General features: G+C 41.0%; 1 protein-coding gene across 1 annotated transcript in view; it reads left to right on the forward strand.

Annotated features, from left to right (window-relative positions):
* Positions 1-27603, forward strand: part of cox10 (cytochrome c oxidase assembly factor heme A:farnesyltransferase COX10) — a 31138-nt gene that overhangs the window by 267 nt on the left and 3268 nt on the right. Inside the window, exons 2-5 of the mRNA XM_020613880.1 lie at positions 900-1042; positions 1139-1508; positions 3133-3257; positions 24931-25001. Of these exons, the coding sequence (XP_020469536.1) occupies positions 900-1042; positions 1139-1508; positions 3133-3257; positions 24931-25001 (709 nt within the window). The remainder of the gene's footprint in view (positions 1-899; positions 1043-1138; positions 1509-3132; positions 3258-24930; positions 25002-27603) is intronic.

Genomic DNA, 27603 nt, shown 5'->3' on the forward strand with positions numbered 1-27603 from the left:
AGCTGGATAGCTTAGCATATATCATTCCGGATGGCACCTGGAATGTTTGACAAGGAGGCTAGCAATGACCTTAAACAGAAGTCAGCCACATCTGCAGAGATCAAAATAAGCTGATGACTGACCAGTTTTGCTACGACGACGGTTTAGCTGTTTTAGTATTACTGTGTAAAGCAACAAATAAAGAGCTGTTCGTCAGCTTTAATGTAGTTATTTGTGGAAGTTTTAACAATCGTCTACAGCGCGTTTTTATTGGGTGTTTCTAATATTCAGTCCACCCCACATCTAAATGGGGTTGAGTAAAATGTTAGGGACATCTCCTAATTTAACGAACAGTTGAACACGAGCGATATAATATGACCATGGGATTTATTGCATGGTTGCATTGCATTTGTTTTGGTCGAATGTAAACTAGCAGTGCATGTAAGGTTTATTTTCCATATAACTTAATGTGCACACGACACAACCGTACACTCAGTGGTCACTACAAGTACATCTGTAAAATTTTATGCAATCAAGTACACAAATTCTACTTATGCTCAGTTTTGACACACACTGTCAGAGAGGTGTCAATTTTATAAATGAGGTTGTAGTTTGCAGGAGTTTTAAAATTGTCTGCTTCATGTTGTGCTGTTTCTAACTAACCTTGGCCATAAACATAAAGTTGAAACCTGGTTCAAAGTTTGTTGTTATCATGATTTTGATTTTGGAGTGCCCTCATGGAGCGATAAAAAAAAAACAATTTAATAAACACCATCTTCCATGTGTGACAAAAATGTTTGTTTTTTTGTCTTGGTTTTCTTGACAAAGTATTTTATGTGTATATTGCTTTCTAAGACAATCACACTAAACTAACTGTATTTATTTTAATGACTAAAAATTGTGTCTTGTGCTTTTTGTAGGGTTGGTTGGTTTAAGTGTGAAACAGAAATTAGTGCAAAATGTTACTCGGTGTAACCAGACTGCTCAGAGCCTTAATCACCTGCACAGAATTGAGCCATCAAGCTGGCTGACATACCAGCATCTCAGCTTCCTTAAGCGCCAGGTAACTTTCACTTTAGCAGTACATTTCCACATTCATTTTTATTGTCATAACTGTAAGTTATCCCACAAATCACCTTGTCCACTGTTTTCCTTTCAGTATGTAGCAAAGAGCAGCTGTGAGCTTCACCAACATGCTGCCCCAAAACAGGCACTTGTCCTGACTATTGTCGATGAGAGGGATGACAGAGTTGAAAGGCGGGAGCATAGAATACCGACTATTGATCCAGTGGTCACAGACGTGGAGGCACAGCCTAAAATTTCCAACTTGGACCCCACTACAGAAGATGTGGCAGTACAGAAAGCTTCTATATCCAGTACGGTTATGACTTCAGATGAGACTCCACCTCTCCAGGTGGAGATGGATGAGATGACAGAGTCACATAAAGAAAGACAGTGGAAGCAGCTGAAGCTTGATGTGTCTGACTTGGGGGATATCTATGCCAGACTTGCCAAAATCAGGCTTACAGGTAGAGTGCACAATACATCTGGAATATGTCATACAAATAGTCACAGATGGAAGTTACCTGAGTTTTGCGCTTTGGTTGTTTTTTGAGACGAGGCTCAGTAATGTTTACGGCCTGCCGTGCTGTTGCTCCTGTGTTGCTCTGTCTACAGTGATGTAACTAAAAGTGTAGCAATTCACTTGACAAAATTTGAATAAGCTTCTCGACTGATGCATTTGAATCCAGTTCAGAATCTGCTTACCAAATCAGAATCCTTATGAAACCCTTGTCAAATCTGTTTATAAGTAGTTTGCTTATTTTACTCAGCGGAGTAACAAAACTGTTTTGTGTAAGAAAAAAAAAAAGTTATAACTTAATATTTAACAGTCTAGCTTTTTCAATTCATGTTAATAAAACAGTTTGTTGTTTTTTCATTTGATTTAAATACAAGTCACCAGCACAGCCATGAGATTGCATGATAAAAACTACAGTTTTTAAACTACATTTATTATCTAACCTAAACCATGGACCATGTACTGCGCTGAAGCATTGTAGGGCCTTCACCACATACGTTATCAGTGTTCTCTCATTAACATTCTCCTCACTTATTTTTACTTTTAGTGTGTTTGCTCCTCACTGGGGACTGTGCTGTAGCTGCAGAAGCTGTGGAAGCCAAAAATAAAAATGATGGTGAAAGTAATATGGATACTACTTTATGATTCACTGAATATCAGTTAAATGAAGTGCTGAGGTTTTGCATATACTCTGCACTTCACATCACTTGATGCTAAACTAGTTGTTGCTCTGCTATAGGTCACAGAATTTGACAGGTTGCAAAATGCAGTGTAACACTGAACAGATCGGAACCAAATCCAACATGGAATGTTATTGGAGCCCACCCCCCCCTCCCCCTCTGAAACTATATCAAAACTGGGTGAATAAGGCAGATGGCTGTTGGGATGATTAGCCATAATCTGGTTAGAACAGTACGGTCGAGCAAAATGTCCTAGCATTACAGAGTCAGAGAAAACAGTCTTTAGTGTTATTCATTTGGTGCGTGAATTCTTTGGACTGTTGTGGTGTTGCTAGCCATTAATAAACTGTTTGTTGGTTCATGCTTGGGGCATTGTCACACGAGACAAGTTCTGCAGTATAATTCACTAACTGCTTCTGTGCTGTTGCTCAGTATGTCCTAAACAACCTTTGTTTTTGCTTAATGTGCTGCTTCCAGTGGAGCTTTGGGCCTGTGGGGAGCCTGTAGTGTGTATAGCTACAGTATGTGGAGAGATTATGAGAGTTATACTGAGCATACAGGTCCAGGGATGGATGTGTGAATTGCATGTGTCATGTGGTGTCTTTTATTAAATTGATTTAGTTTCAAATGCTTCAGCACTCAAGGCATGCTTTCAGCTTCTTAGCTTAATGACTAAACAAATTTTTCATACGAATAGTTTGTTAAAAGGCGGTTCATCTTGCACTAGGATGAATTATAATGTATAATGTGTCATTGTTCTCATTCTGTTTATACTGAATCACATTTATACAGCAGCAAAGCATCACACTTCCAGTGCTCTTTACCTGTTACTTCAAGAAGAAAGGCTTAAAGGACACGTTTAAATTCCTGTTCTGTAATCTTTGGTGATTTCAGCATTGGTGGTTGCAACTGCAGCAGCTGGCTACGCAGTGGCTCCTGTTCCCTTTGACCCAGTTGTCTTCTTCATGTCTTCTCTGGGAACGGGCCTTGCCTCTTGTGCTGCCAATTCAATAAACCAGGTGAGTTAACCTCAGAACAACGTCATACAAAGCCTTGCATGTCCATTTCACTATGGAGGAGTGTGTGTTTTGTTTGGCTAATCACAGCACAAGCCATCTTAATCACCAACTCCATGTTATATGATGAATGTCAATCGGCCTTCACTGTTTGACCATGGAGTTTAATCTACACTTCTTTGACGCTCTGGTAATAAAAACAGAACATTGTAGACTTCTCAAAGATAAGAGTTACTACAGGATTATACAGGTGTATCCAATAAGCTGTCAACTCTGTGTAAAATGAATTATTAATCACAGCTAATTTACCCAAACTACAAAGATTCCAAAAAGCAAAAAATATAAACATGTGGTTATGCAGTTGTTTCAAGAATTACAGTAAACAGTGCTGATATTTCTGGTCTTTCATTTGTTTATTTCTAAGTGCCAGTTACTCTTGGAAAGAAATTAGTAATGACTCAGAAGTGACAAGGTTATAAAATGTATTTAAGTTTTTTTTTTTTTAATTGTTGTACACCCTGAACTTGCTTGTTGGCAGACACCCACGTGCACAGTTCTTCCCCTTAGTGTTCCCTGTGATCAAGAAAATGCTGAGAGCCACTTTACATTCCCCTTTTGCTACTCATCTCAAAAATGCATTGAGCTGACTGCAATGCTGTTATTATTTCCCTACTGAAAGCTTTTTGAAGCTTTAAACAAAGGAGAGCGAGTGTGCACTTGTGACACTTAAAATACCTGGAATAAGTAGAGCCTTCGTATAGCTAGTCTAGTGTTGATGTTGTACATCAGAAATTGCCCTGTGACTTCAGAATATTGGAATAATGGGTAACCTGTCACTAAGCCTTGGGTTGAACTCTGCTTTGGCCTGTAATTTGGCAAAAGGCCTTGAGTACTCTGTAGGTTCCTGTCCTGTGGGCAGAGCCCTACCCTCCACAGTCTTGCTCCAGCTGCTCTCTATAGTTTTACAACAGTAATGAAGCACTAAGTCAAACAAGCATAGTTTTTACTAACAGTGATCATCCTGGACCTGAACTTGCCTCTGTCACACAGGGCAGTCTGACCCTCCTGCATGTTACCCAGGGGTTACATCTCTGGATACAAATGTGCTAATGTTGACACAGTCTTGTTTTTGTAGTCAGGCCTGAATAGTGTTAGTCCATCGCTCATGTTAAAGTTGTATTGTCACTGAAACAGAGCTGTGCTCCAGCTTCTCTGTGCACCTTTACCTCACACCGAGCAGGTGTGTAAATATTCTTCAGGTATTTGAAAAATGCCTCCTTCCCCTCATGTCAAAGAAAGGAGCCCAGACTCAAGGTCCAAGACGTGGAGAGCGTTGAGTGATGTAGCAGGCGGCAACCGCTGTTCATAAGTTGGGTGTAGGACTGTGTTTCAGTAGCTGGTTCCCAGTTGGTTTGTGGCAAAATGCATCTCTTTTAATCTTTCATTCATGCTTGCTGTTTAGTTTAGTCTCACTGGACATTCAGTCTTTGACACAATAGACTTCAGCACATAGTAAAGTCACATTTTGAATTAAATTTTAGCATTTTTTTACACTAAACTTAAATTTAAGGCAGTATTTGACAGAATTAAGCAGCAATAGTCGGGTTTTTTTCTGTCCTAGCATTTAAAATATTTCTTTGTTAAATGAAATCAGACCAATCATAAAAGTTTGTTTGAAGTCATAAAATGTTTTGATGTGTTATTATGTAAAAGAACCTTCTAGACAGATAACAGTGACTTAAAGAAGTTGGAAGATAAGATGGTGGTTGTTTAAAAAGATTGTGGTGTTCATTTTGCATTATACAGTGTTCTCCTGTCAAATGCATGGTATTTTGGGAACACTTCACATTGTTTCTGTAGATAAATACCCAGTGATCTGAAAGAAGATCCTGGTGGAATTTTACATCAGCTTTTCTCTTTGTTTTCATAAATGCTTTGTCTCTGAAATTCATCAGTGCTTACTGTCTTTGAGGCCAAGAACTCTTTTTTTTTGTGGCTAGTAGCTGGCATGTTAGCCAGAGCCTTCACACAAGTTGGATTGATTCTGCTTCCTTGTCCCTTGTTCTGTGTTGGACAGGGTGTGTCTTAATTGGCAGGAGTTGGCCATGGGATTATTGTTTCAGACAAATTAGTCTCCTGTCATGCAAGGGATTTATGTTTAATTTAAAAGGATTAATATAATTTGAAATGTAAACTTGGTTGTAGATGGTAGTGTCTTGTCTCCTCTGCTTGCATAGTATGAAAAATATGCACCTGTCTATAGTAGTTGTTGGTGTTTCTTTGCTTGGAGCAGAATGTCGTTTTCACAAGAGGCGTCGTGTGTGACACGTAACGTCCTGTTGTGCTGTCACTATGTGTCACTATGCCAGTGTAGTCTTTACACCTTTTTGCAGTGGTCTAACACGCACAGGATCGTCTGTCGTGTTTTTGTCAAAGACACCTGTGTGTACTTGATCTCAGCACTTTGGTCACCCATTCATTTTTCATCATCTCAAAAAGGAAAACATCCTACCTTCAGATCTGCTGCCAGAGCTATTTTTCCTTTTACTCCCTTTCATCTTAAAAATTGGGGCTTCATCATTAGTGTGGTTAGTTGTGATCAAAGCTAGATGTCGTTTTATATGAAAATTCAGAGAACAGCTTGACAAACAAAGCCGAGAACGACCCTTGTGAAGATCACTTCCTATGGATCCTGCTGCTCCACCCTAATCCCTTAATGCTCTGCATTTAAAGAAGTAAAGAAAAGGAGTGTGCAAGTATATGACCACACAACCGTCGAATTACCTAGAGGAAAGGAGGAAAATACCTCGAGGGGGGGAAAAATGCTTTGGCTTTTGGAAGTGGCAGCCAGACCTTGAGTGGAGCTGTCAAAAGCCAAGGCTGCTCTTTGTCCCAATGGGAGGGGCCCACAGGGCAAACAGAAATGTTGTGGTTTCTTTTTTAAATGTTACTCTATTTAGGAAGCTGACGGAAGGGTGTAAGCCCTTGGAGTCACGAAACAATGGCATGTCACTGTCTAGAGTTTCTCACCACAGTCAAATGGCTTAATGCTGTCATGTCTGTCTTGCAGTCAGAGAGGACAATCGGGTCCAACAGCAAGGGATGTAATTATTTGAGCTTCCAGTGCCAGTAATTCTCTGGGTAGGCAATTAAGAACATTTCAGAACTTAAACACTTGGTTAGACTGCCATTAAAGCCTGTGTGGAGGCGTACAGTTGAAAAAGTATAATGCACTGTAGAGAAATAGCACCGCCTGCTCAAAGTCTCACTGCAGAGTTCCTTCTATTCCTGTCGGATGGACTCTATCTAACTTGTGTTAGCTGAAAAATTCAGGCCCCACACCAGGCGCTGCCTCTGCAGGTGTTCCAGCCGTCATCACCTTCCAGTCTGGTCACTACTTCAGCTAATTGGATAATTGGCTCAGACCAGAGTTTTAGTCTGGAGCCTAAAAGACCCCAGGGAAGTCTGAATTTCCGAGCAGTGTAAACAAGACCCAATATGGCCTTTTACTGTCAAATAACTGCTGCTCAGCTGTTTTGACAGCAGCTATATTGTAAGTCACACCATGTCTGCCTATGTGTTTGTTTTGATGAAAATTCAAGCTGGCTTCTTTGTGGCTGCCTAGTATCGTTTCTACTTTTGTGACGATGGCAGTAAGTTTTCTTTTGTTTGTCTCTCTCCTGTGGTGAGCTGTCTGAGGCTGGCACGCATAAATGAGTCCCCACAAGCCCCCAGCCCATCCACTGCTACCACTTCAAGCTACACCCTCCTCGCTTGTCCTGTGCAGGCATGCGTTATTTACCCTCCTGCATGCTTCCTTCTGTGTGCATCTTGGTCAGGCCCCTTGAGTGTACATGACTGAACGTGGGGACAGGTTCTGAAGATAGTGGTGTTATAAGGACATGATAACATGCTTGATTTAGTTTTTAAAACCCTTTTAGGTGTGTTACAATACAAAATCCCAAATCCTTCATTATACTTGCTGTATATGATTTTAGGAATGTAATCTGTAACTGAACCATAACAGCTGTGTTTTACACACTTAAGCCATACAAAATATTTAACATTTTTGACAGTGATATTTCAAAATATATGCATAGATGCTTTTAATCAGTGTCTAATGGGAGTTCTGCATCCTGTTTACACATTGCAGTGCCATTATATAAACCCTCTGCTTCTAATGGAAACTCATGCTTTCAATTTAAAAGCATTGTGAGGCTCCTCAGAATATAAGGACACCACAGTCTACTTCAAACACGTGCTGTTAAAATGCACATTTGCTCTTACAGTTTATCTTTATCTCGGATATCTATCTTTATATTCTTTATAGTGGCATCATGTTAATCATATTTATCCAAACAGTTGAAGGTGAGATTGGTGTGCTGCTGCCTGAAATGTGATCTGAATCAAGCCTGGACATTCCCTCTCCCTTTCCTTCCCCTGGAGGTATAGCTAGTATAATGCATAAACATGTGTTTTTTCTTTTTTTACTGTGCTGATGCAAATTTATAAGCTGGTCTTGGTGAAAGTTTGCCAAGTTGCACCCTTTACTGTAAATTAGTAACATCAGCATAGTGAAATCTCTATAGTACCATGCAGTCTAAGCATTAGGGCTGTGGCATATTTTGAAAGGCAGAACATTTTATTTGAAATGAAACACTGACTACGGAATTCAGTTAAATACTGACTCAGCTTTACTCAGATCCACCTCAAATGACTTTTGTATAGGTTGCAGCCTGTTCTAGGTTCAGAGAAAGTACAGCAAGTAATCAGACATACTAATGTAAAATAAAGTTGTCTTCTTTAACGCCCTTATGTGAAAAATGTTTATACAGTCATAACAAACTCCTCATTTTTATACAGTTGATTTTCATTCTCCTTGAAAATTACCCCTCACCATTTCTATACTAGAGTCCATTTGATGAATTAGAGTGGATACCTTCAAAATAATCCCTATAGTGAAGGCATGCTGGGTTGGAAAGCTTCAGTGATATCCTAACATGGAGTTGGATGAGGTATCAGTGCTTGTCATAGTAGTTCCACTGGTTGTGTAATGTCATTATTGAGAAGTGTGATTGTCTGACAGATCATTTTGTTTTGGACATTTTTGTGGAGCTCATTTAGAGTTAAAGGTCAGACATATCAGAGGCTTAGGAATGTGGGACTTGCCAAAAAAAAAAAACGAGGTCCGTTCTGTAGTGCAGACGCTGCTTAGTTAAAACAAAAGAGCAAGCTGATCTTTGACACTGACAGTTTTCAGTTTTTGTTTTGATAGTCTCCACCAAGCTGTTAGTTGAGCCTGGGAGAAGGAGTGGAAATTCTTTTTTTAATTGCCTAGCAAGATGGCATGAAAAGGACTCGATGAGTATCTGTCTTACAGTGCTGGATTCAAATGAATATTTAACTAGACAGGCCTGTTTAATACTTAATTTCTTTAAAGCCTTTTGTCTTTGTCAGCCACAGGGTGCCAGTCCATGTCAAACTGTACAAATGGATCTCTTGCAGCCTCAGACAGGAGACAGATGCTTTCCCCTGATAGAGTCATCAAGGGTAAATCCACCTATTATTAAACTTCCAAGATAATGCCCGTAGGACACTGTTGCCAGGCACACTGTTAGTTAGGCTAAGATACAAAGACGTTAACATTCTGGTTTCCAATAACTTGTCTATTTCGTCTTTTTTATTTACCATTCTTTTTGAATACTTTGGCATCAATGTGGCAGTTGACTGGTTCCTATTAATGGCCTTGATAGCTTAATAGTTGGACTACAGTAATCAGACTTTTATAAGGCTGTAATCTTCCATATTCCCATTTTTAAAATGTATCATTTGGAAACTAGGTTGATTGTTAATATTTTGACCCCTAACTTCAATTACACCTTTCCCTTCCCCTGGACCTATACGCTAACTCTCTAGCATATAGGATAAAATAGGCAGTCTCTCAAGAAAAGTTGATTCATATACTGTTGTTTTGATTTTTGGTTTTGTGTTTTAAGAGGGTAACTTAGGAAAACATGGGTATACTGTATCAACATGCAGTACATATACACTCATTCATTTTGTTCCTAGCACACTCAAGCCTGTACAAACAAATACTAGGCAAAAAGAGGAAAACATGGCCTCTCTTTGGAGTGCTCTGCTACTTGTCATTGTCTTTTGTCAAGATGTTGAAGAATCACACCACTACTCACACGCAAAGTGTCTCTCTGAGGTTTCAGTGCCACAGCTTGTTTGGAAAACACACCTCTCCGCTATAGAGTTATCTCTACCCGAGGCGATGAACATGACAGGCTGATGAGCAGGAGGAGCCCCTCTTCTCCACCTCCCTGATTAGCCTTTAGTTTTTGACAAAACACTGTGATTATAGGCTTCAGTGACCAACAAGGCGGGATGCCGACACCATTGAGTGTTGAGTCATGGGGGGAAACCACCCACCTGGCACCACTGAACCTTTCTACACTTCACACTGCATTTGGCATTAACTTACCTCATGCACACTGAATAATCTATCAGCAAGCGTACTCCACCTGTTGTATTTGTTTCCTAATACTTGTTACATCTTGTGACGTAGTTTTCAGCAAGTAAAAAGTAGAATCTGCATTTTTATGGCCAAGAGAATAACTGTGTTATCTGTGCATTTTGAAAACAGCTTCCCACACTCTGTCGTGTTGGTGTCTCAGGTCTCCGACCATTCTGAACCCACAAATAGCTGCTTGTCACCATCTCTTATGTTTATCATGCAGGTATCAGAAGTGTTTCCCCTAGAATTTTTGTGTGTGTGTGTTGTATGTGCATTCTCAAGTACATGACTCCATACCCATTTTTACACACATTAGTGGAAGAATTGCTTAAACAGGGTTATTTATGCAGCTTGTCATATGTGTTAATTTATTTGGAACTTCTGACACTGAAAGGTTCTGGGAGCCCAGATAGCTGTACTAATACGTTTCCCAGAATGAAATGGCTCAACACAGAAAAAGGAATATGACTTAAGGTGCGGCTCAACACAACCAGCTTGTGAACAAAACACAATCTCTAGCAGGGTTGTCTCAGTACTCTCTTTAGCCTTGGAGTACTACACAAGCAGTGTAGTAATATCTAGAGTGTGGTTACCAAGCCCAATGGGACCTGCCAGTACCCGAGGGTTTGAGCCAGGTTTGGACAGAAATTCAGAAATTATATACAGGCATGGGTCGGGTTCAGACATGTAGCTTAAAGTTGAGGCTAGACGGTTGGAGTGTCCAAATGTCTGCTTCGCTTAATGATGAGGGGAAAACACTGTACAAACTCAGCTGTGTCAGGCTTGGGTCGGGTTTGGACGTTGTATGCTATTGGCTTGATAGGTCCGGGTCAGGTTCGGATGCCACACTCTTGGGCACAGGTTGGGTTTGGACAGAAATATGCAGCCCGATCCATGCTCACAAATGTAATATCACAACTACAAATGATGACAGTTAGGTGTCGTTTCATATAGAATATACCCGTTCAGAAGGAGCTGCTGTGCCGGTTTATCCAGCCCTGAATCGCAGTGTAGAATGTGCAAGTTGTGGTGGATACATTGCATAAGGACTAGTAATGAACCATGTGAAATTTCAGCAGCAGCTCTCCGATATTTTGCGACGTGAATATACATAGGAGAAACACTGATCAGTGAAAAGAGACAGTCAGTGTAGAGGCCCCTGTATGTCTAGACAGCAAATCACTCCTCTGGCACTAGCACCACACTGACGCAGATTGAGATTGTGATAATGGGTTACTGAAGATGCACTCATTGCAGAAGTGACCCTCTCTGCTTGTCATCAACCCTTTACGCTGCTGAACATTAGTAGACTGGGGCCAGAGGTTTGCATGCCTATTCAGTGAATGTAATATCCTTGGATATTGCCAAACCTCGGTGCAATGTTTTTTGTTTCACTGAGCAGCACAAAATTATCATTATGAGAAGAAAGTAAAAATATCGACAGAAAAAGCAATAATGCAAAATGTCTTTTGTGATGGTAATGTTAGTCAGATGAATACATGCTGTTTTGATGTGCTGTACTGGGTTGCATTAAAAATCAGTGATGGAGAGGAGAATAATACATTTCCTGAAATGTCCTGTTGCTTTCTGTTGAGCTGAAATTGAACCATTCAAGCTGCCTGTTGTACAGTTCATCTGTACTCAGGTCCTTTACTTAAGTAAAAGTAGCAATACTACAGTGTAAAAATACACTGTAACAAGTAAAAGTCCTGCATTCAAAATATTAAGTAAAAGTACAAAAGTATTAGCATGAAAACATATTTGAAGTACTTAAAGTAATAGTACTCATTATATGCAGAATGGCACATTTGACATTCCTGTACATCATATTATTGTATTGTAATTACTGATGCATTGTTGTGTACATCACAATTAATATTGCAGCTGGTAAAGTGGCAGCTAGTTTTAACTAGTTTATATGCATTTAATTTGCATTACTACTTGGTATCTTGTGAATTTTCCACCATATATTAGTATTATAAAGGATTTTTCTTGTATTGTACTAAAGCTACAAAATAAAACTAGTGGAGTAAAAAGTACAATATTTGTTTCTAAAATGTAGTGAAATCAAAAGTATGAAGTAACAGAAAATGAAAATGTTTTAGTAAAGTACAGATACCTCCAGAACGGTATTTTCTGTATGTCCTGCACATATAGTGAATTGACAATAAAAATCTTTGAATTGTACTTCAGTACAGTATTTGAGTAAATGTATTTAATTATGTTCCGCCACTGCAGTTAATATTGGATAAATAACAGTACTTTCTGAAGCCATTATAATAGTCAATTAGAACCATGTTTTTGGCCTGTATAGTTGCTGGAGAGATCATTTTACATGTGGGGACAAAGACAGTTTAAGCTCACTGATATCTCTGCCCTTCATTTTAATACATTGCAAGTCCTTTTCTGACAAACAGCTGATTAAAAAATCATTTAAGAAAAAAGCTGACAGTGTGGCAGTAAATGTATTAACAATGAAAAAGTGGAGAATGCTTTGTTCTTCCAGGGTCAATTGGAGTATTGATATTGATTGTGTATTAGTAATTTTCAGTAGAAGAAGACTTCTGCCATCATACCACCTCTTTAAGACATCTTGTGTATGTATTTGTGTTATAGTTTACTGTATTATTATTATTTTTTTTAATGAAACTTAAGTTTGGCCTCTCCATTTGGAGGTAACGTAGCCAGAGGCAAGTAGGAACACTCTTTGTAATACTGAGATCCGTGGATAATTAACAAAAGCAGCTCTGTTTATGGCATACCCGCGAGCCAACGCTGCATGCTAATTTGATTCAATCCGAGAAGCTTTTGGGGCAAGGGCATCGCTGCTGGAAAACAAAATGGTTGCCAACATTCACCAAGGTTTTCTCGAAGCCTTGAGTATGTCTCACATTCTCAAAATGTTGGTTTGAACATCAAGTTGATTTAATTATTCCACAATCATAAGGCCATCTCAAAGGGCTTTATAATCTCAACAGCATGACTTTTTTTTAAATAAATAGATTTAGGGATGTGATTGTATTATGTTATTAAGTGGCACATGGAGGATTGAATTCAATAGGCTTCCCATCTAACCATTTGCTTAATGTATTATCTTGAAGCATGCTAGTAGCAGAATTAATTAGCCCAGATTGGCATTTATGTGGTCGGTCGGTCATGTTGGCAACTTGACATAAAAAGATTGTTGTTTATTTGCTGCAACTTACAACTGGTTCATGTTTCTCTGTCACTATGGGTTTGTAAGCCTCGGTATAATTAATATATAATTTATATGTAATTATAATTTAAATAATTAGCTGTTCAGAATAAGTATGCATTACAGTTAACCTTGTCTTTTGAAGAAATGTTCTCAGAGGTCCATACGCTTCAGTATTGATTGAGCATTATGAAGCAGCCTAGATTTAGTTTCGCTGTCAGTTCTCACTACTCCGAAGTTTGAGTAATTGTTTCTGTGTTTTCAGCTTCTGCTCTCATTACTTTAGATTTTAAAAAGAGCTCTTGCCTGGTGTGTTTTCTGGATCTTAACTGGCACCCAAGTCTTTAATCCTTCATTATGTAATCACACACCATAGCCTGAACAGCTGATACAGAAAGTGGTGTTTTGTGTGACCAAGGAAGGCCATTTGGTTTTGTTCACTTTTGTCCTTTCTAAAAATCGAGTCTTTAGCTGTTTTTAATGAATTTTCTGGGATTGATTTTTGCCTTTGTTCCATCAATATTTTAGTTAATAATTGCCACCTTTTGTGCACGGACTCCTGCGCAGTGATCTGCTTCTTGCACACGTTTTTATACTGGCTGGTGGCATTACAGATTCACAAAAGACTTAAGAAGTCAGCCTTATTTTTTCCTGACTGTAGCATTATGTCAGAACTGTCCACGTGTTCTCCTCTGCCAGTCATTCATCTGTCACCTGGGGAAGTCATCTGATGTTTGGAGTGTGGGTGTGGACCTCTGTTGCACTGGAGACACTGCTAATAGCTGAACGGATCTTCAGCTATGATGACACAGGACTCTGTCATGTAGTAACTGTTGATTATGGTGTGTCTCTGGGCATCTCCAGCTTGAACATACTTAAAAACCCATGTTCTAATACATCTGGTCTTTGTATGAGGCAGTGGTTTTTGTTCTGTAGTTACCCTCAACTAGGGATCACAAAAGGATTGAAAACCCACACCTTCTTTCTTAGTTTGTCTACAGCATAACATTACCTGTATGCTGTACATCTTAACAGTTTTCTGTCATTAAGGTTCACCTGTACACTGGCTTTGAGACATTGCTGCATTGTCAGCCCACTAACAAAATGGGCACATCTGCAGTGTGACTGTGTAACATTGCTGCATTGTGAGCCCACTAACAAAACGGGCACATCTGCAGTGTGACTGTGTAACTCAACACTTCTTTGAAGTGGTTTCTGTCTTTGTTGCTGCACAACAACAACAAAGGTACACTGAATTTAATTTGTCCTTCTCATGGACATTTTTGACCATGTGATATGATATATGAACATTCAGATCTAGTTCAGCAAAAGACTCTTCTGTGTGGCATTATCTGCCTGCCCATACGCCTTCAGCACCACAGGCCTTGCAGCGCAGCATGTGTGTTTTACTCTGAGCACCATTAATGTCACAGTACAGTACCTCTTTCAAATAGAAGAAAGAAATCACTACTGTGTTCCCATTCATTTTACACCCACACAACTATAATCAGTATGAGAATGATAGTGTTTGAGTGAGTGGTTATACCCGTGTCTGTGTGTGTGTGTGTTACTCTGAACACCTTTGCCTAACTTACACAGATCTTAGGGACTGAACATTTCTGCTGTCTGTACATTGCCACTGGTACTGGATGGGGGTGTCCTGTGCTTTTACCCTTTTTCCTGCCTGCAGGCCTGTTATTTGAATGCTTCCCTTGTAATAATTGCTCATGAAGAGACCAGGTGGGTTGAGGAAGAGTGGCTCCAGTTTCACCAGCCCACAGTTTTAATGGCTTTGAGTCTTTACCACTTTGAGTTTGCATTCTTTAAAAGCTGTACATCCTTTGTACAGTCTGCTGTGAAGTACCCAAGCAGACTTTTACCCTTCATTTTAAGTATGCAGACAAGATGATGCTCTCTACAGGCAAATGTTATCTCGAGTGAAGTAGTACTGGTTTGTGACAAATGGAACTTCTCTATGAGGAACTGTGCTTCACTTACTGTTCTCCATTCAGGCACACTTGGAAGTGGTTTTACACCACATCCTGACAGGAAAGGTTTCTGTTACATTCACAGGACAGGTGGTTGACAATACCTGAACCCAAGAAATTAACTGGCTGCCTTTCCACTTGAGGGCATAGTGAGAGAAGTGAGGGGACCTAGTGAGAAGGATGGGTCACAGGGGCAAAGCTCTGGCAGTGGAGGAGGATAGACTCTGACAGGAACTTTGTTACCCTGTCCACACGGTCTCCTCCTATTTACTCCAGCAAACAAGACTGAAACTTATGGATAAATTATTTAGTCCTGCTGCTTTTTGCCGGTGTTTACTGACTGCTCCCTGGTGTTTGGTGTATTTGGCCTTTAACGTTTTGTGTTCTCAGTCAGTCAGAAACATGAAAAGAAGGGGGCTAGCACATCAGGACATGTCTTAAAGTGTGTTTATAGGCTGAAAACCCCAAGTCTTTATAGCTTTTAATTGGTGATGTGAGAGTTTGGATGGAATGTGTTTTATTTGTCTCCTCCATGAGGAGTTCAGTGCAGAACCATGATGTGTATTGGATCAAGACGAAGCAGGTTGTGAAGTTTTGTGAGATGTGATTCAGTTTGTTTGCTATGTTCACTGCAGCGACTGAAGAGACAACACAAAAACCTCTTTGCACATATTACATTATAGGGAGAATTCTGTAATCTTTCTTTGCCTTGTAACTGAACCAATGTGTTGTGCACCAACCTCGGCCGCATGCGTTATCAGAAGTCTAGTTTACATAACATGCTGGTGCAGAGAAAGGGAGGTAGAACAAATATACTGATTGAACAATGTAAAGCCTGTGTTTAGTTTGTTGGGTCTGCAGGATATTTTCAGAAACAACTTTATGTTGGAAGGAAAGCAGGCAGCATGTCACCTGTGACCCAGGTCCCAGCATGCCAGAGTACGCACAACAAGCCAGAGATAAAAAAAAAAAATGAGGTCCACATCATTTTGATTTGAAAGCCTTGTTGAATGAACCTGTCTAGATGAAGGGGCTGATTTTGCCCTGGGTCACTGCTGCAAATACAAATCTTCCAGAGGTGCTGATGGCTGCTGTCATGTTTGGGAGAACAGTGATGCCTTCATATGCGTCCGCTGTTTATCACTTAATTCCAAACGGCACATTTGTCCAAGAACTTCAGTGCCAGCTGTATCAGAGTGGTATTAAAGCTGGCACACACACAAATTCACACCCATTCCAGTCTCCTTGTGGTCAGACAGCTGCAGGCGAAAACTCTAAACACACATTTTTTGAAACGTACACACTGTCATGCACATGCCTCTTTTTCAACTGCAGCCAAACTGTTGAGAGACTTTCAAGCTGCATGTCACATCAAGTCACACCCTCACAGTTATTTATAAATGCCCTCTGATGGCGGAAAGGACTGTTTATTTCTCTTTATACAAGTGACCACACACACACACACACAGCCCTAGTTCTAGGTATTCAGCTTTCACTGATATGTTTTCCCACAGTGTGTGAGACTGAATAGAAAGCAGTCAAGTGTGTGCAAAGTTAATGGCAATCAGGAACTGGAGTGAAATGCCCTCATTAGTAAGAACATTAACTTATCAGGCTGAGACTAGAGATAGGGCTGGCCAGCTCTCCAACAAAGGAATCTGTCTTGTTTGCACAGTTGATATGTTTACAGTTGAATGAAAATAACAGCATGTCTACTTCTGTGGCAAATAATACAATTAAGGATTAATATTTGAGAATTTCTCGACCCATAACACCTTAGGATGTCCTGTCATCCTCAGTGCATCCACCAAGAGTTCAGCTTAGAACCTGAGCCCTTTCTCACACTAAGTACTTTTCTAAGCCTAGTCACAATGAAGTCCAATCAGCCCAAGTGATTAGAACAGTGGTATCACTTCTAAACACAAGCTACTAATTTCCCCAGGCCCCACGTCTTAGTGGCTGAAGACAGTCTTCTATGCAGAACAGAAATAGGCAACACTCATTCATCTTTCATTTTTCAACAAAGCCTTTTCTTCATAGTGTGCATGGAGGCAAAGCAGCAGCTGCCAAAGCCTCCTTTTGATCAGATGAATTAGAAGACAAGCTGCATGTAAGAATAATCCTCTACATTTAGCATTTTCTGTTTTTCTTTGTGCCAAAGTTCATCTTGTTTTTGTTCTGCCACTCCTTCCCTGTTTTTGTGGCCTAGGCAAAGAGAGTGTAGCATGCCTCTGCCCTGCAGTAAGCTTTCCCAGATCCTGCCCGTATCTTCACAGGCAAAGGGACTGATTATTGGCAGAGCAGAGGTAATGCGGCTCTGCTCGGCATTAATTGGCTGATTAACATGAGGACAGTTTAGCACTTCACTGTCCCACACACAGGCCATTAATCAAGAGCGCGGCTGTGCCAGCTGAACTGCTGCCAACAGTTCTACACAGACTGGTGTAAAGAGAGGGAGAAGAAGTATGGGTTCAGCACACAGCTGAAAGGGAGATGTGATCCACTCTTTGGCCAGACAGAGTACTGCAGTCTCTGCACTGGTGCCTAGGAAGAACGGAAGGAAACTTTAGTGCAGCAGCAGGATAGTTCAGTTCTGTATGCATGGGCAGTTTAAACACAGCTAGTTAAATGCTTTCAAAGGTCAGAAGAAAAATAGCACTGCACAGACCTATTAATGTTCCTACTATGTCTGCATTACAGGTTATTTTCCTGGTTTTCTTTATACCTTCTCATGATTTAAACAGTGCAAACAATCGTGGCTTTTCGTGTCTCATCACATCAGAGGATCACAGAGGGTGAGAAACCCCTGAAACATCTGCCAGCTGTCCATATGCTACATCCCAGGCACAACCATGTCTCCTGTTTTTATCTTTCACTTCCACTGTGAATAGTGTGAAGTGCATTTTTCTGTTTTCTCAGTGACAGAAATGAAGCAATGGAGATGTCCTAAGCGCTCTTTTCTAACCATTTCACTGCTACAACCCAATGCCTGTTTGTATTTCTGCCTGATGCCCTGAAGTATTTTGTATTTTGACTTTTTGCATTCAAACCATTATGCAACAAGTGGATGAAATACTCTTGTTCTTTGGTCCTGCCTGTATCAGCTTGTGTACAAGCTAAAATGCTGTGAGTAGGGCTGATGCTTATCCCTGCATTCGTGCATTTTATGTAGTGACATTTGTACATCTTGTGTTGCCTACTTTTTAAGTTCATCTCCGTGCTTCCTTTTCTCTTAGTTGCCCCTTTTTCCATTTTTATATCTTCATGCTGCTGATAGCCGTGGCCAGGTGCGTTATGTTTTCGGGTTGTCTGTCTGTACATCTGCCTGTCCCATTCTCTTGAATGTAGTATGTCAGGAACCCCTTGGAGCAGTGGTCCCCAACCCCCGGGCCGCGGACCGGTACCGGTCCGTGGATCAATTGGTACCGGGCCGCACAAGAAATTATTAATTATTTCCGTTTTATTTATTATCTGAGTCTGAACGATCTTTTATTTTGAAAAATGACCGCATTCTCTCGGTTACATCTCGGTCACTTGAGCGCCAAAACTGGCTTACTTGTGGACATATTCAGCCTGCTCAATGAACTCAATCTGTCACTTCAGGGGAAAATGACAACTGTCTTCAAGTTGGCAGATAAAGTAGCTGCATTTAAAGCCAAAGTTGACCGGTCCGCAGTGATAAAAAGGTTGGGGACCACTGCCTTGGAGGAATTTCTTTAAAGTGTAAAGTTTTCTGTTTAATTTTTTTTTTTTATATCTCTGTTGTCAACACAGACACACACAGGTTCCTTCTAACAGTTTAATAAGTACTTTCGAAGTGTTGAACAGGTTCTTCAGGGAAGTGGTGTAAAATCACAGCATTGTTCGATTGGCTCCAAGACTCAGGAGACATCAACAGCATTTTGGAGACAGTAGTCCTGTTTCTGCTGCAGACACCTTGAAATGACATTGACCTCTTTACCAGAGCTTTTGTATTGTGACTAGTCAGGCTGCACACCTTGTCTCCATTTCAGTTCATAACATTGTGAATGTCTTCCAGAAGCATTGAATTGACTTCTGAGGAAGTGGCTGATCAGAGACAGTTGGTGTTGAAGGGGCTTTGAGAGCTCTCGAGCTTTTTTAAGTAAATGTGGCTCGTGTGCATTGGAGCACCACTCACACCTCTGGAAGTTTGTGTATACCATTCAATTCCAGTGTGCACACAGGTGACGTTTTGACAAGCGATGACTTGGCCTTATTGTTGGGTTGAGCTCGTGCACCTGGGTTTTCCTCTGCAGAGTGAAGGAGGCGCACTGTTCAGGCCAGCTGATGCTTCTGTGAGACAAAGTCGTACAGCTGCTCTGCTGTGTGAGCTCTTGTGCCTGTGTTTAGCCACTCCCTTGCCTCTCGAGTAAACACAGTAAATGCACAGTGTGTAGTTAATGTAACATGCCTCTTTGACCCTCACTGTGCTCCCTTCGTTGTTTTGGCTCATCAGATCAGAGGTGTGTATGTTGTGTGGGGGCAGGAAGGCAGTCCCTTCCCCATGAGGGAGGATTTTAAGTGGCTGGTACACATTGAAAGTATAGGATTATCTTTTTCATTCTTCCTAAGTAGTTATACAGGCAAGTTTATACTAAGTGGGAAAAGAAACATTTTACACACTTGGTCAAAACTACACAGCCCTGAATTTCTTACTGTTTATGTGTTTAACAGTCATCAAACAGACTTTGTGGCTTAGTGTCACCATAAATTAGATCTTGATACAAAGCCAACTTACCTCCTTTAGATAGACTAGAATAGGAAGCGCCTCCCTGCAGCCTGTTATCAATTGAGCCCTGATGGTTGGCTGTGGATCCAGGTCTGGCTTTGATAGCTCGATGGATCTGGCAGCTAAACTCTCCTTTGCTTCTCACTTTGTTCTTGCCTGTTTTCCGTCCTCCTCATCTGGCAGAAAATTATCCCTAGAGTTATGGGTTTTGTGTATGTGTTTGTGCCCATAATTGAAAACAGCCTACTCCTTAACTTCCGGTTCAGTCCCCCAGCTACATCTCTACAGATGTCTTGAGCTGAGCCATGGCTTTTGTGTTGGTATTGGTTCAGGCCGTTTTTGATTGAACTGTATTTGTTATCTGAAGCCTTATTGGTTTTCAAAGTGTTGTTTGTTTGCTGAAGGGACACCACCTATCAAAAATTTCCCATCATACTACGCAGCTCAGCATTGTCAGGTAGAGAACTGTGAGTGAATCGCCAACCTGTAGACAAAAAGCAAAGCACAGCTGCAATGTAGGCTGTTTTTTTTTTACAGACTGTAGATTTGGTCACTTTCAGACATTTAAATTGCTTTAATAAATTATCATAGGCCTGTGATTGGCTGTGTTAATGCCCATCGTGCTGTCCGCGTTTCTGCATGACATAAATTTTGTCATCTGCGATGGTCCACACAGATTAGGTGTCAGCACTGTGAACACACCGACTGCGCATATGTCAGATAGTGAAATGGATTCTCGTTGTGTGCACCGTATGTGTGTACTCGTTGGAATTTTTGTGAAGCGGTTGCACTTAGTTTTCTTTCTTTGCCTTTTCCATGTTAAGTCAGATGCAACGAAGGAGCTCTTTTCACTATAAGGAGGCCATCATTTTTGCTAGTGTGCACGTGTGCATACCTCCAAATACCTTGTAAAAATTCATCTATTTAAAACCATTGCAACCCGTTATACCTACCTGTGGCAGCGCATGTGCATGCTCACAAAAAAACAAATGGCCCAATTACTTTAATGCCATCACTGTAACACATGGCAGCGTTGGACGGAAAAAACTACATGGCCTGAGTGGGCCACTGATGTGAGCCAGATGAATCCACTGGCTTAAAAGGCAGAGAGGGAGAAATGAGAGCTGAACTGGACAAACTATGAAATGACAACACAGCACACATAGCAAGGTGGACTGAGTGACTTTGACAGTCACATCACATCATTCATATACACAGTCGACAGCTTCAGCCAAACAACGGCAACACTGTAGATCTTGTGTTTTAAGAAACTTGGTCACTGCAAAGCCTCTCTGGTGCTTCACTTATTTGCTGTGCAGGTGCCTTAAAGTGCCGGATTTTTTTTCTTACACACGGGATAATATTATTGGAAACTAACCTTTTTATGAGAGCAGTGTTGCAGCCAGCTTGGCCCTGGGCATGCCTGAGGCAGTTTTCACCACTGCTCTGCTCACACAAAGTGCATTTTTCTCCTCTGCAGCCTTTGACCTCCTGACACATTTGCTGACCCAGGAAATAGACGTAACACCTCAGCCTGGGCCTTTGGGTCCCACAGCCACGTTCACAGCTGTGCATTAGCCTGTCCCTGTCCAGTCTGACCCAGCTAGCTAGTACCTCATGACAGCTGAAGCTAAGATGGAAAAGGGAAGCACTGGATTTTGAACCACTACTAAATTTAATTTGGTTGGTTAAGGGCTTTTACTGCTGCTATTTCAGCAATACCTACAGTGAAGTAAGGAGATATATTTACTTACTTTTCTACATGTGGTAGGATTGTCCATCAAAGGATCCATTTCTTTTATTACTTGTGCTAAATATTAATACTGTAATTTCCGGACTATATGCTGCTCCTTTTTTCGCTTCATGCACACATCCTCATCATGGAAAACACATGACGAAATGCATATGATGCAGCTTTCAAATTAAAGGCGATCAATCTGGCTGTCGAAATATCTCATGTTACGACGTGGACACCTGCGGCTATGTACAAACTGTTTTTTCGTTTTAAATTTAGTGGGTGCGGCTTATATTCAGGTGCGCTCAATAGTCCGGAAATTACGGTAATGGAGAATAGCGCAACCACACCTTGACTAAAGGGCAGCTGTAAAATGTCACTATGACCCCTTTTAGCCATTTTCTAGTTCACTAATGGCTCATGGAAACCACAGTAAGATGTCATGTAAACACTGGCACTTTCTTGTATTGTTGAGGTTTAGTCTGCCTCCCACACTCCAAACCTGATGCAGCCTCAACTAAGTAGGTCAGAATGTTATCAGCCATGTTTGATATTTTTGTTGGTGCTTTCTATTTGGGTCTTAACTCAAAGTCACAGCTAAGTAATGTGAGATATCTTCTGTATCAGTCCTTAAAAGTGCAGCACTCTTTCTTCCTAATGGTCTTCAGAATAAAACTGTATACAATATGAAATGCAGTGCTTTCCACCAGGGTTTAGTTTTTAAAATAATATAGTGGCCGTCTGATGTCATGAGTGCAGTAAATCTGGGAACTGGGATTTAAGAAGAGAAACGCTGATTCTGTTTATTTAGATATTTTGTGTGACCCATTTATCAGAAGATTTGGCTATTCTGAGATCCTAAGTGTTTTATCTGTTTTCCTCATTTGTTAAAGGCTCTTCTGCGGGCAGGCAAATACACACACACACACACACACACACACACACACACACACACACACACACACAACACATTTGTCAGTTCCTGCATTTAAGCACCCCATGTGTTTGCATTTTAGTCACACATTGCCAGTCTCGTGAGAGCACTTTGAAGCATACTCCTCCAGATCAGATCATAAAACAGGAGTATAAGTAGTTTTCACAGTCGTATCCCAGAACACCCGCACCACGACCACCTTCCAGCTCTTTGCATCCACCTTCCACCTCCAAGCCATTTACTCTCAGGAGTGAGCATTTAGTTCAGAGATTTGCTGCGGCTTCCCTCACATTATTTCTGTCCAGATGTTTCATAGAAAGACTCACGTTGGCAGCAGTGGTGGAAGTCACCATGCATGCACCCTGTATTTAGTGTTGCTTTTGTCATTATAAATTTACAAAATTGGTTTACACTCTCAGTCAAAAGTTTGAATGTGAAAGTGTGTCCAAACTCTTGACTGGTAGCATATATTTCTATGAAAGTTAACAGGGCCAAACCAGAGTGTGAGCAGGCAGGCATCATTATGGTTGATTCTTACAACACACACCTACTGTAGGTTTGTTTGCACTATTATTGCAACATAAACCACTCTCTGCCAACCGACCCTTGTATCTAAACCTTGATGAAAACAGCGTTCTCTAATCTACTGTTGTACGATTACAGTATTGTTCAAAATAATAGCAGTACAATGTGACTAACCAGAATAATCCAGGTTTTTAGTATATTTTTTATTGCTACATGGCAAACAAGTTACCAGTAGGTGCAGTAGATTCTCAGAAAGCAAACAAGACCCAGCATTCATGATATGCACGCTCTTAAGGCTGTGCAATTGGGCAATTAGTTGAAAGGGGTGTGTTCAAAAAATAGCAGTGTGGCATTCAATCAGTGAGGTCATCAATTTTGTGAAATAACAGGTGTGAATCAGGTGGCCCCTATTTAAGGATGAAGCCAGCACTTGTTGAACATGCATTTGAAAGCCTGAGGAAAATGGGTCGTTCAAGACATTGTTCAGAAGAACAGCGTACTTTGATTAAAAAGTTGATTGGAGAGGGGAAAACCTATAAAGAGGTGCAAAAAATTATAGGCTGTTCAGCTAAAATGATCTCCAATGCCTTAAAATGGAGAGCAAAACCAGAGAGACGTGGAAGAAAACGGAAGACAACCATCAAAATGGATCGAAGAATAACCAGAATGGCAAAGGCCCAGCCAATGATCAGCTCCAGGATGATCAAAGACAGTCTGGAGTTACCTGTAAGTACTGTGACAGTTAGAAGACGTCTGTGTGAAGCTAATCTATTTTCAAGAATCCCCCGCAAAGTCCCTCTGTTAAAAAAAAGGCACGTGCAGAAGAGGTTACAATTTGCCAAAGAACACATCAACTGGCCTAAAGAGAAATGGAGGAACATTTTGTGGACTGATGAGAGTAAAATTGTTCTTTTTGGGTCCAAGGGCCACAGACAGTTTGTGAGACGACCCCCAAACTCTGAATTCAAGCCACAGTACACAGTGAAGACAGTGAAGCATGGTGGTGCAAGCATCATGATATGGGCATGTTTCTCCTACTATGGTGTTGGGCCTATTTATCGCATACCAGGGATCATGGATCAGTTTGCATATGTCAAAATACTTGAAGAGGTCATGTTGCCTTATGCTGAAGAGGACATGCCCTTGAAATGGTTGTTTCAACAAGACAATGACCCCAAACACACTAGTAAACGAGCAAAGTCTTGGTTCCAAACCAACAAAATTAATGTTATGGAGTGGCCAGCCCAATCCCCGGACCTTAATCCAATCGAGAACTTGTGGGGTGATATCAAAAATGCTGTTTCTGAAGCAAAACCAAGAAATGTAAATGAATTGTGGAATGTTGTTAAAGAATCATGGAGTGTAATAACAGCTGAAAGGTGCCACAAGTTGGTTGACTCCATGCCACACAGATGTGAAGCAGTTATAACAAACTGTGGTCATACAACTAAATATTAGTTTAGTGATTCACAGGATTGCTAAATCCTAGAAACAAAAACGTTTGTACAACATAGTTTTGTGTTTGTACAGTCAACGGCAGACACTGCTATTTTTTTGAACACACCCCTTTCAACTAATTGCCCAATTTCACAGCCTTAAGAGCGTGCATATCATGAATGCTGGGTCTTGTTTGCTTTCTGAGAATCTACTGCACCTACTGGTAACTTGTTTGCCATGTAGCAATAAAAAATATACTAAAAACCTGGATTATTCTGGTTAGTCACATTGTACTGCTATTATTTTGAACAATACTGTATGTGCTACAGTGTAGGAGGTGTGCACGAACCATAGAAATTTCACCTAAAGTGCATATAAAGTGATGTCTAAATACAACTCTAAATTGCAGTATGAAAAGTTTTCTTTCACTATTGCCTGCAGAATGTGGAGATATTACATGATATAGCATGTGTGTGGAAAGAGTATTTCCACCTGTGTTTTTTGTCTGACTCTGTCTGGATTTACATCTATGTGGCACTGGTGGTGTGTTCCTGTGTCTCCTGCATTAACCCATTTCTTCTGGCTCCACAGTACTTTGAGGTGCCCTTCGACTCCAACATGAACCGTACCAAGAACCGTCCACTTGTCAGAGGACAGATCAGGTACAGTTTTTTGTTTTTGTGCTTACTTACCATGATCTTCTGTGTGGAAGATTTGGCACAGCAACCCTATCTGCTCTTTTTATTAATGTGAAAAGACAGCAAAAAATGACTTTGGTGTGTAGAGAAGGAGAGAGTTGCTATAGTCTTGCTGAGGAACATTTTTTTCCAGGGGTGAAATGACTTAAGTCCATGCCTATTTGCTGGCAGTAATATAGTGAAGAACACGCCTTGAATAAAGCAGTAGCGCTGACCATATGGCCAGTATTTATATACATGCTTCTCTTCCAGCTTGAATTGTTGAGTTATTATGGCACTGGAACAGTGTATGTGAATAGTAGCAGACACCTAAGCTGCCAATAACATCAATGCATGCCTGCAGTTACAATTACTGTCAGGTGTAATATGAGCTTTTTGCTTTTTTTGGAAAGAGAAAGGACAAGTCTGAGTTAGAGCATCATTTACTTTACCACCTCTGCCACTGAGATGTCAGATAACCTCTGTATTGGTGCTCAGCGAACTTTGTACATCACCACGCTCCTACAAATCTGACTCAGTGACAGGGTTTGCTCGTCTCTACCTGCCCCTTTGGGAGGCTGCTACCCTTCAGCAGCAGGCAGACACACACACATTCACTGATGCATGAACCAGAAAAACAGAAACCAACCATGTGTCCTCCTCACCCATTGTAAGTATTAGGAAACTGTCTCCTGTGCTTTTCACTCTTACAGGAAAAACTCCCTGACTCTCCTTTCAGTTTTATTCAGGGAGAACAAAAGCAAATCACCTGTTGGCATAAGAGGGTGACGCTCCACTATCAGTCTACATGTAGCCAGCAACCTAGTCACTGAGCTGCCTGTTGGTGTCATGACTGGATGTTCACACACAGCTTTCTCGTCCTGGTTTCAGGAATTCTCCATCGACATGCTGTTTAAAAGTGGACTCTTGTGCTGTTGAACTGGTGATTGAAGATGTCTTGCTGTCTAAACACGGCCTCTTCTCTCTGGCTTTTAGCCTGTCACTGACCAAAGGAGGTGTGTGTGAGATGCATAGACAGTATATTTCTCGGCCTGTGCCTCTCGCTGTCTCCTCCTTTCTCTCTCACTCACACAGTCGTGCTTAGAGACGGCAAGCAGATGGGAGGCTGGATTGTCCTCCCAAACAAGTCATCAGAAGGCCACATTTTACACATTCTCCACGTTGTCTCCCTCCACAAGATCAGTCTTCCTGCTGGTGTCCGTCTGCCCAGTAATGTTAGCAGTGGAAATACACTCATTTGGCAGTTTTTGGTCCATCTAGCAAAAACTAATACAGTCTAATGTAAGAGTCATGCAGTAAACATCACCACAAACTACATCCTCTGCATACAGTTACATTATCACCTTCATGAAGGAGGATTTAACTGTTGTACGAGAGCTAGCTAGGTGTACCTAACAAACTGGTTACTGTGTGTATTCCAATGCTGACATCAAAGGACAAGTTAAAAACATTAACTTTAATTGTTTTGAGTTGTTTGGTTTTCATGACTGAAGCTATGCCCGGAAGACTTTTTTTTATTGTCTGAAAATGGAGAGGAAGCAGTGAAGCAGCGCGGTGTGCTGGGCTAAAGGTAACTCATCTAACTGTCTTTGCCATCTTATCCGAATTTTGCATTTCTTTGCCTTTTTGACTCGAATTGCAGCAAAAATTGGCAAAGCAAACTTTGTCTTGATGGATGTCAGTTTTTGTTTTAGTAGAAGATTAGTTCCACTGGTCTTTTAGTGTCTCTGTATTTACTCAGTCATTTGACTGTCAGTACAAGAAAGGCTTCTGTAATCTGTAGTCTGCTTCACCAGTGTCTGAAACCACTGTGTTTCCAGACAGAGTTTTTGCTTGCTCTACCGACTTTACCCACCTGGCGGTATGACTGCGGCTGTGTCAGACCATAACCAGAGCCATAAGCCCACCTCAGGCCATGTGACGCACTCCCTCCCTGACCCCCACTGAGCCGGCCCCTAGCCAGCCTCCATGGCTCCACCTCACCCCACAACAGATAGAACACCACTAATCACATTAATGTACCAATCCTGGCACAACCACACCACCAAAATATAAGCCCTGTTTGCTTCTTGAAGAAAAGGCCTGTGTTTGGTCAAGAATCTAATCTCTCTTTGATTTATGGAGCATTTACTGCTGAATTTGAACCAGACTTTACCATCACTGCTTTCAATAAAAGATGAAGGGAGGAGAAGGAGGAGCAGGAAGTCTTCTTCCAGCTAAAAGCCTGAGCCACAGTGGTTTTCTTGAGCTAGTTTAGATCTCTGGCTTGTGCACACGCTCCTCATCTTGCACGGTTACTTTTATCCCTGACCAAGCCTTATCAGATGAGCATCCACTCTGTAAGCCTCCTGTTTTGAGGCTTAGCCAAGCACAGCTGATGATTGTCAGTGTGTGGCCTCGGGTCTGTGAATACGTAGAGCTGTCATTGTCTTATATTGTGTCTACACAAGACTACAAAACCTTTATCACCCCCCATAGTTGCCATTGGGGTGATGGGCTTCTGTCTCTGCCTGAATCTGTCTTGAAAGTCGCCTTTTATCAAGACTTCGGAAACCTGTTCTTACAT

Source organism: Monopterus albus, unplaced genomic scaffold (assembly GCF_001952655.1).
Source record: "Monopterus albus unplaced genomic scaffold, M_albus_1.0 scaffold139.1, whole genome shotgun sequence".
Classification (NCBI taxonomy): Eukaryota; Metazoa; Chordata; class Actinopteri; order Synbranchiformes; family Synbranchidae; genus Monopterus; species Monopterus albus.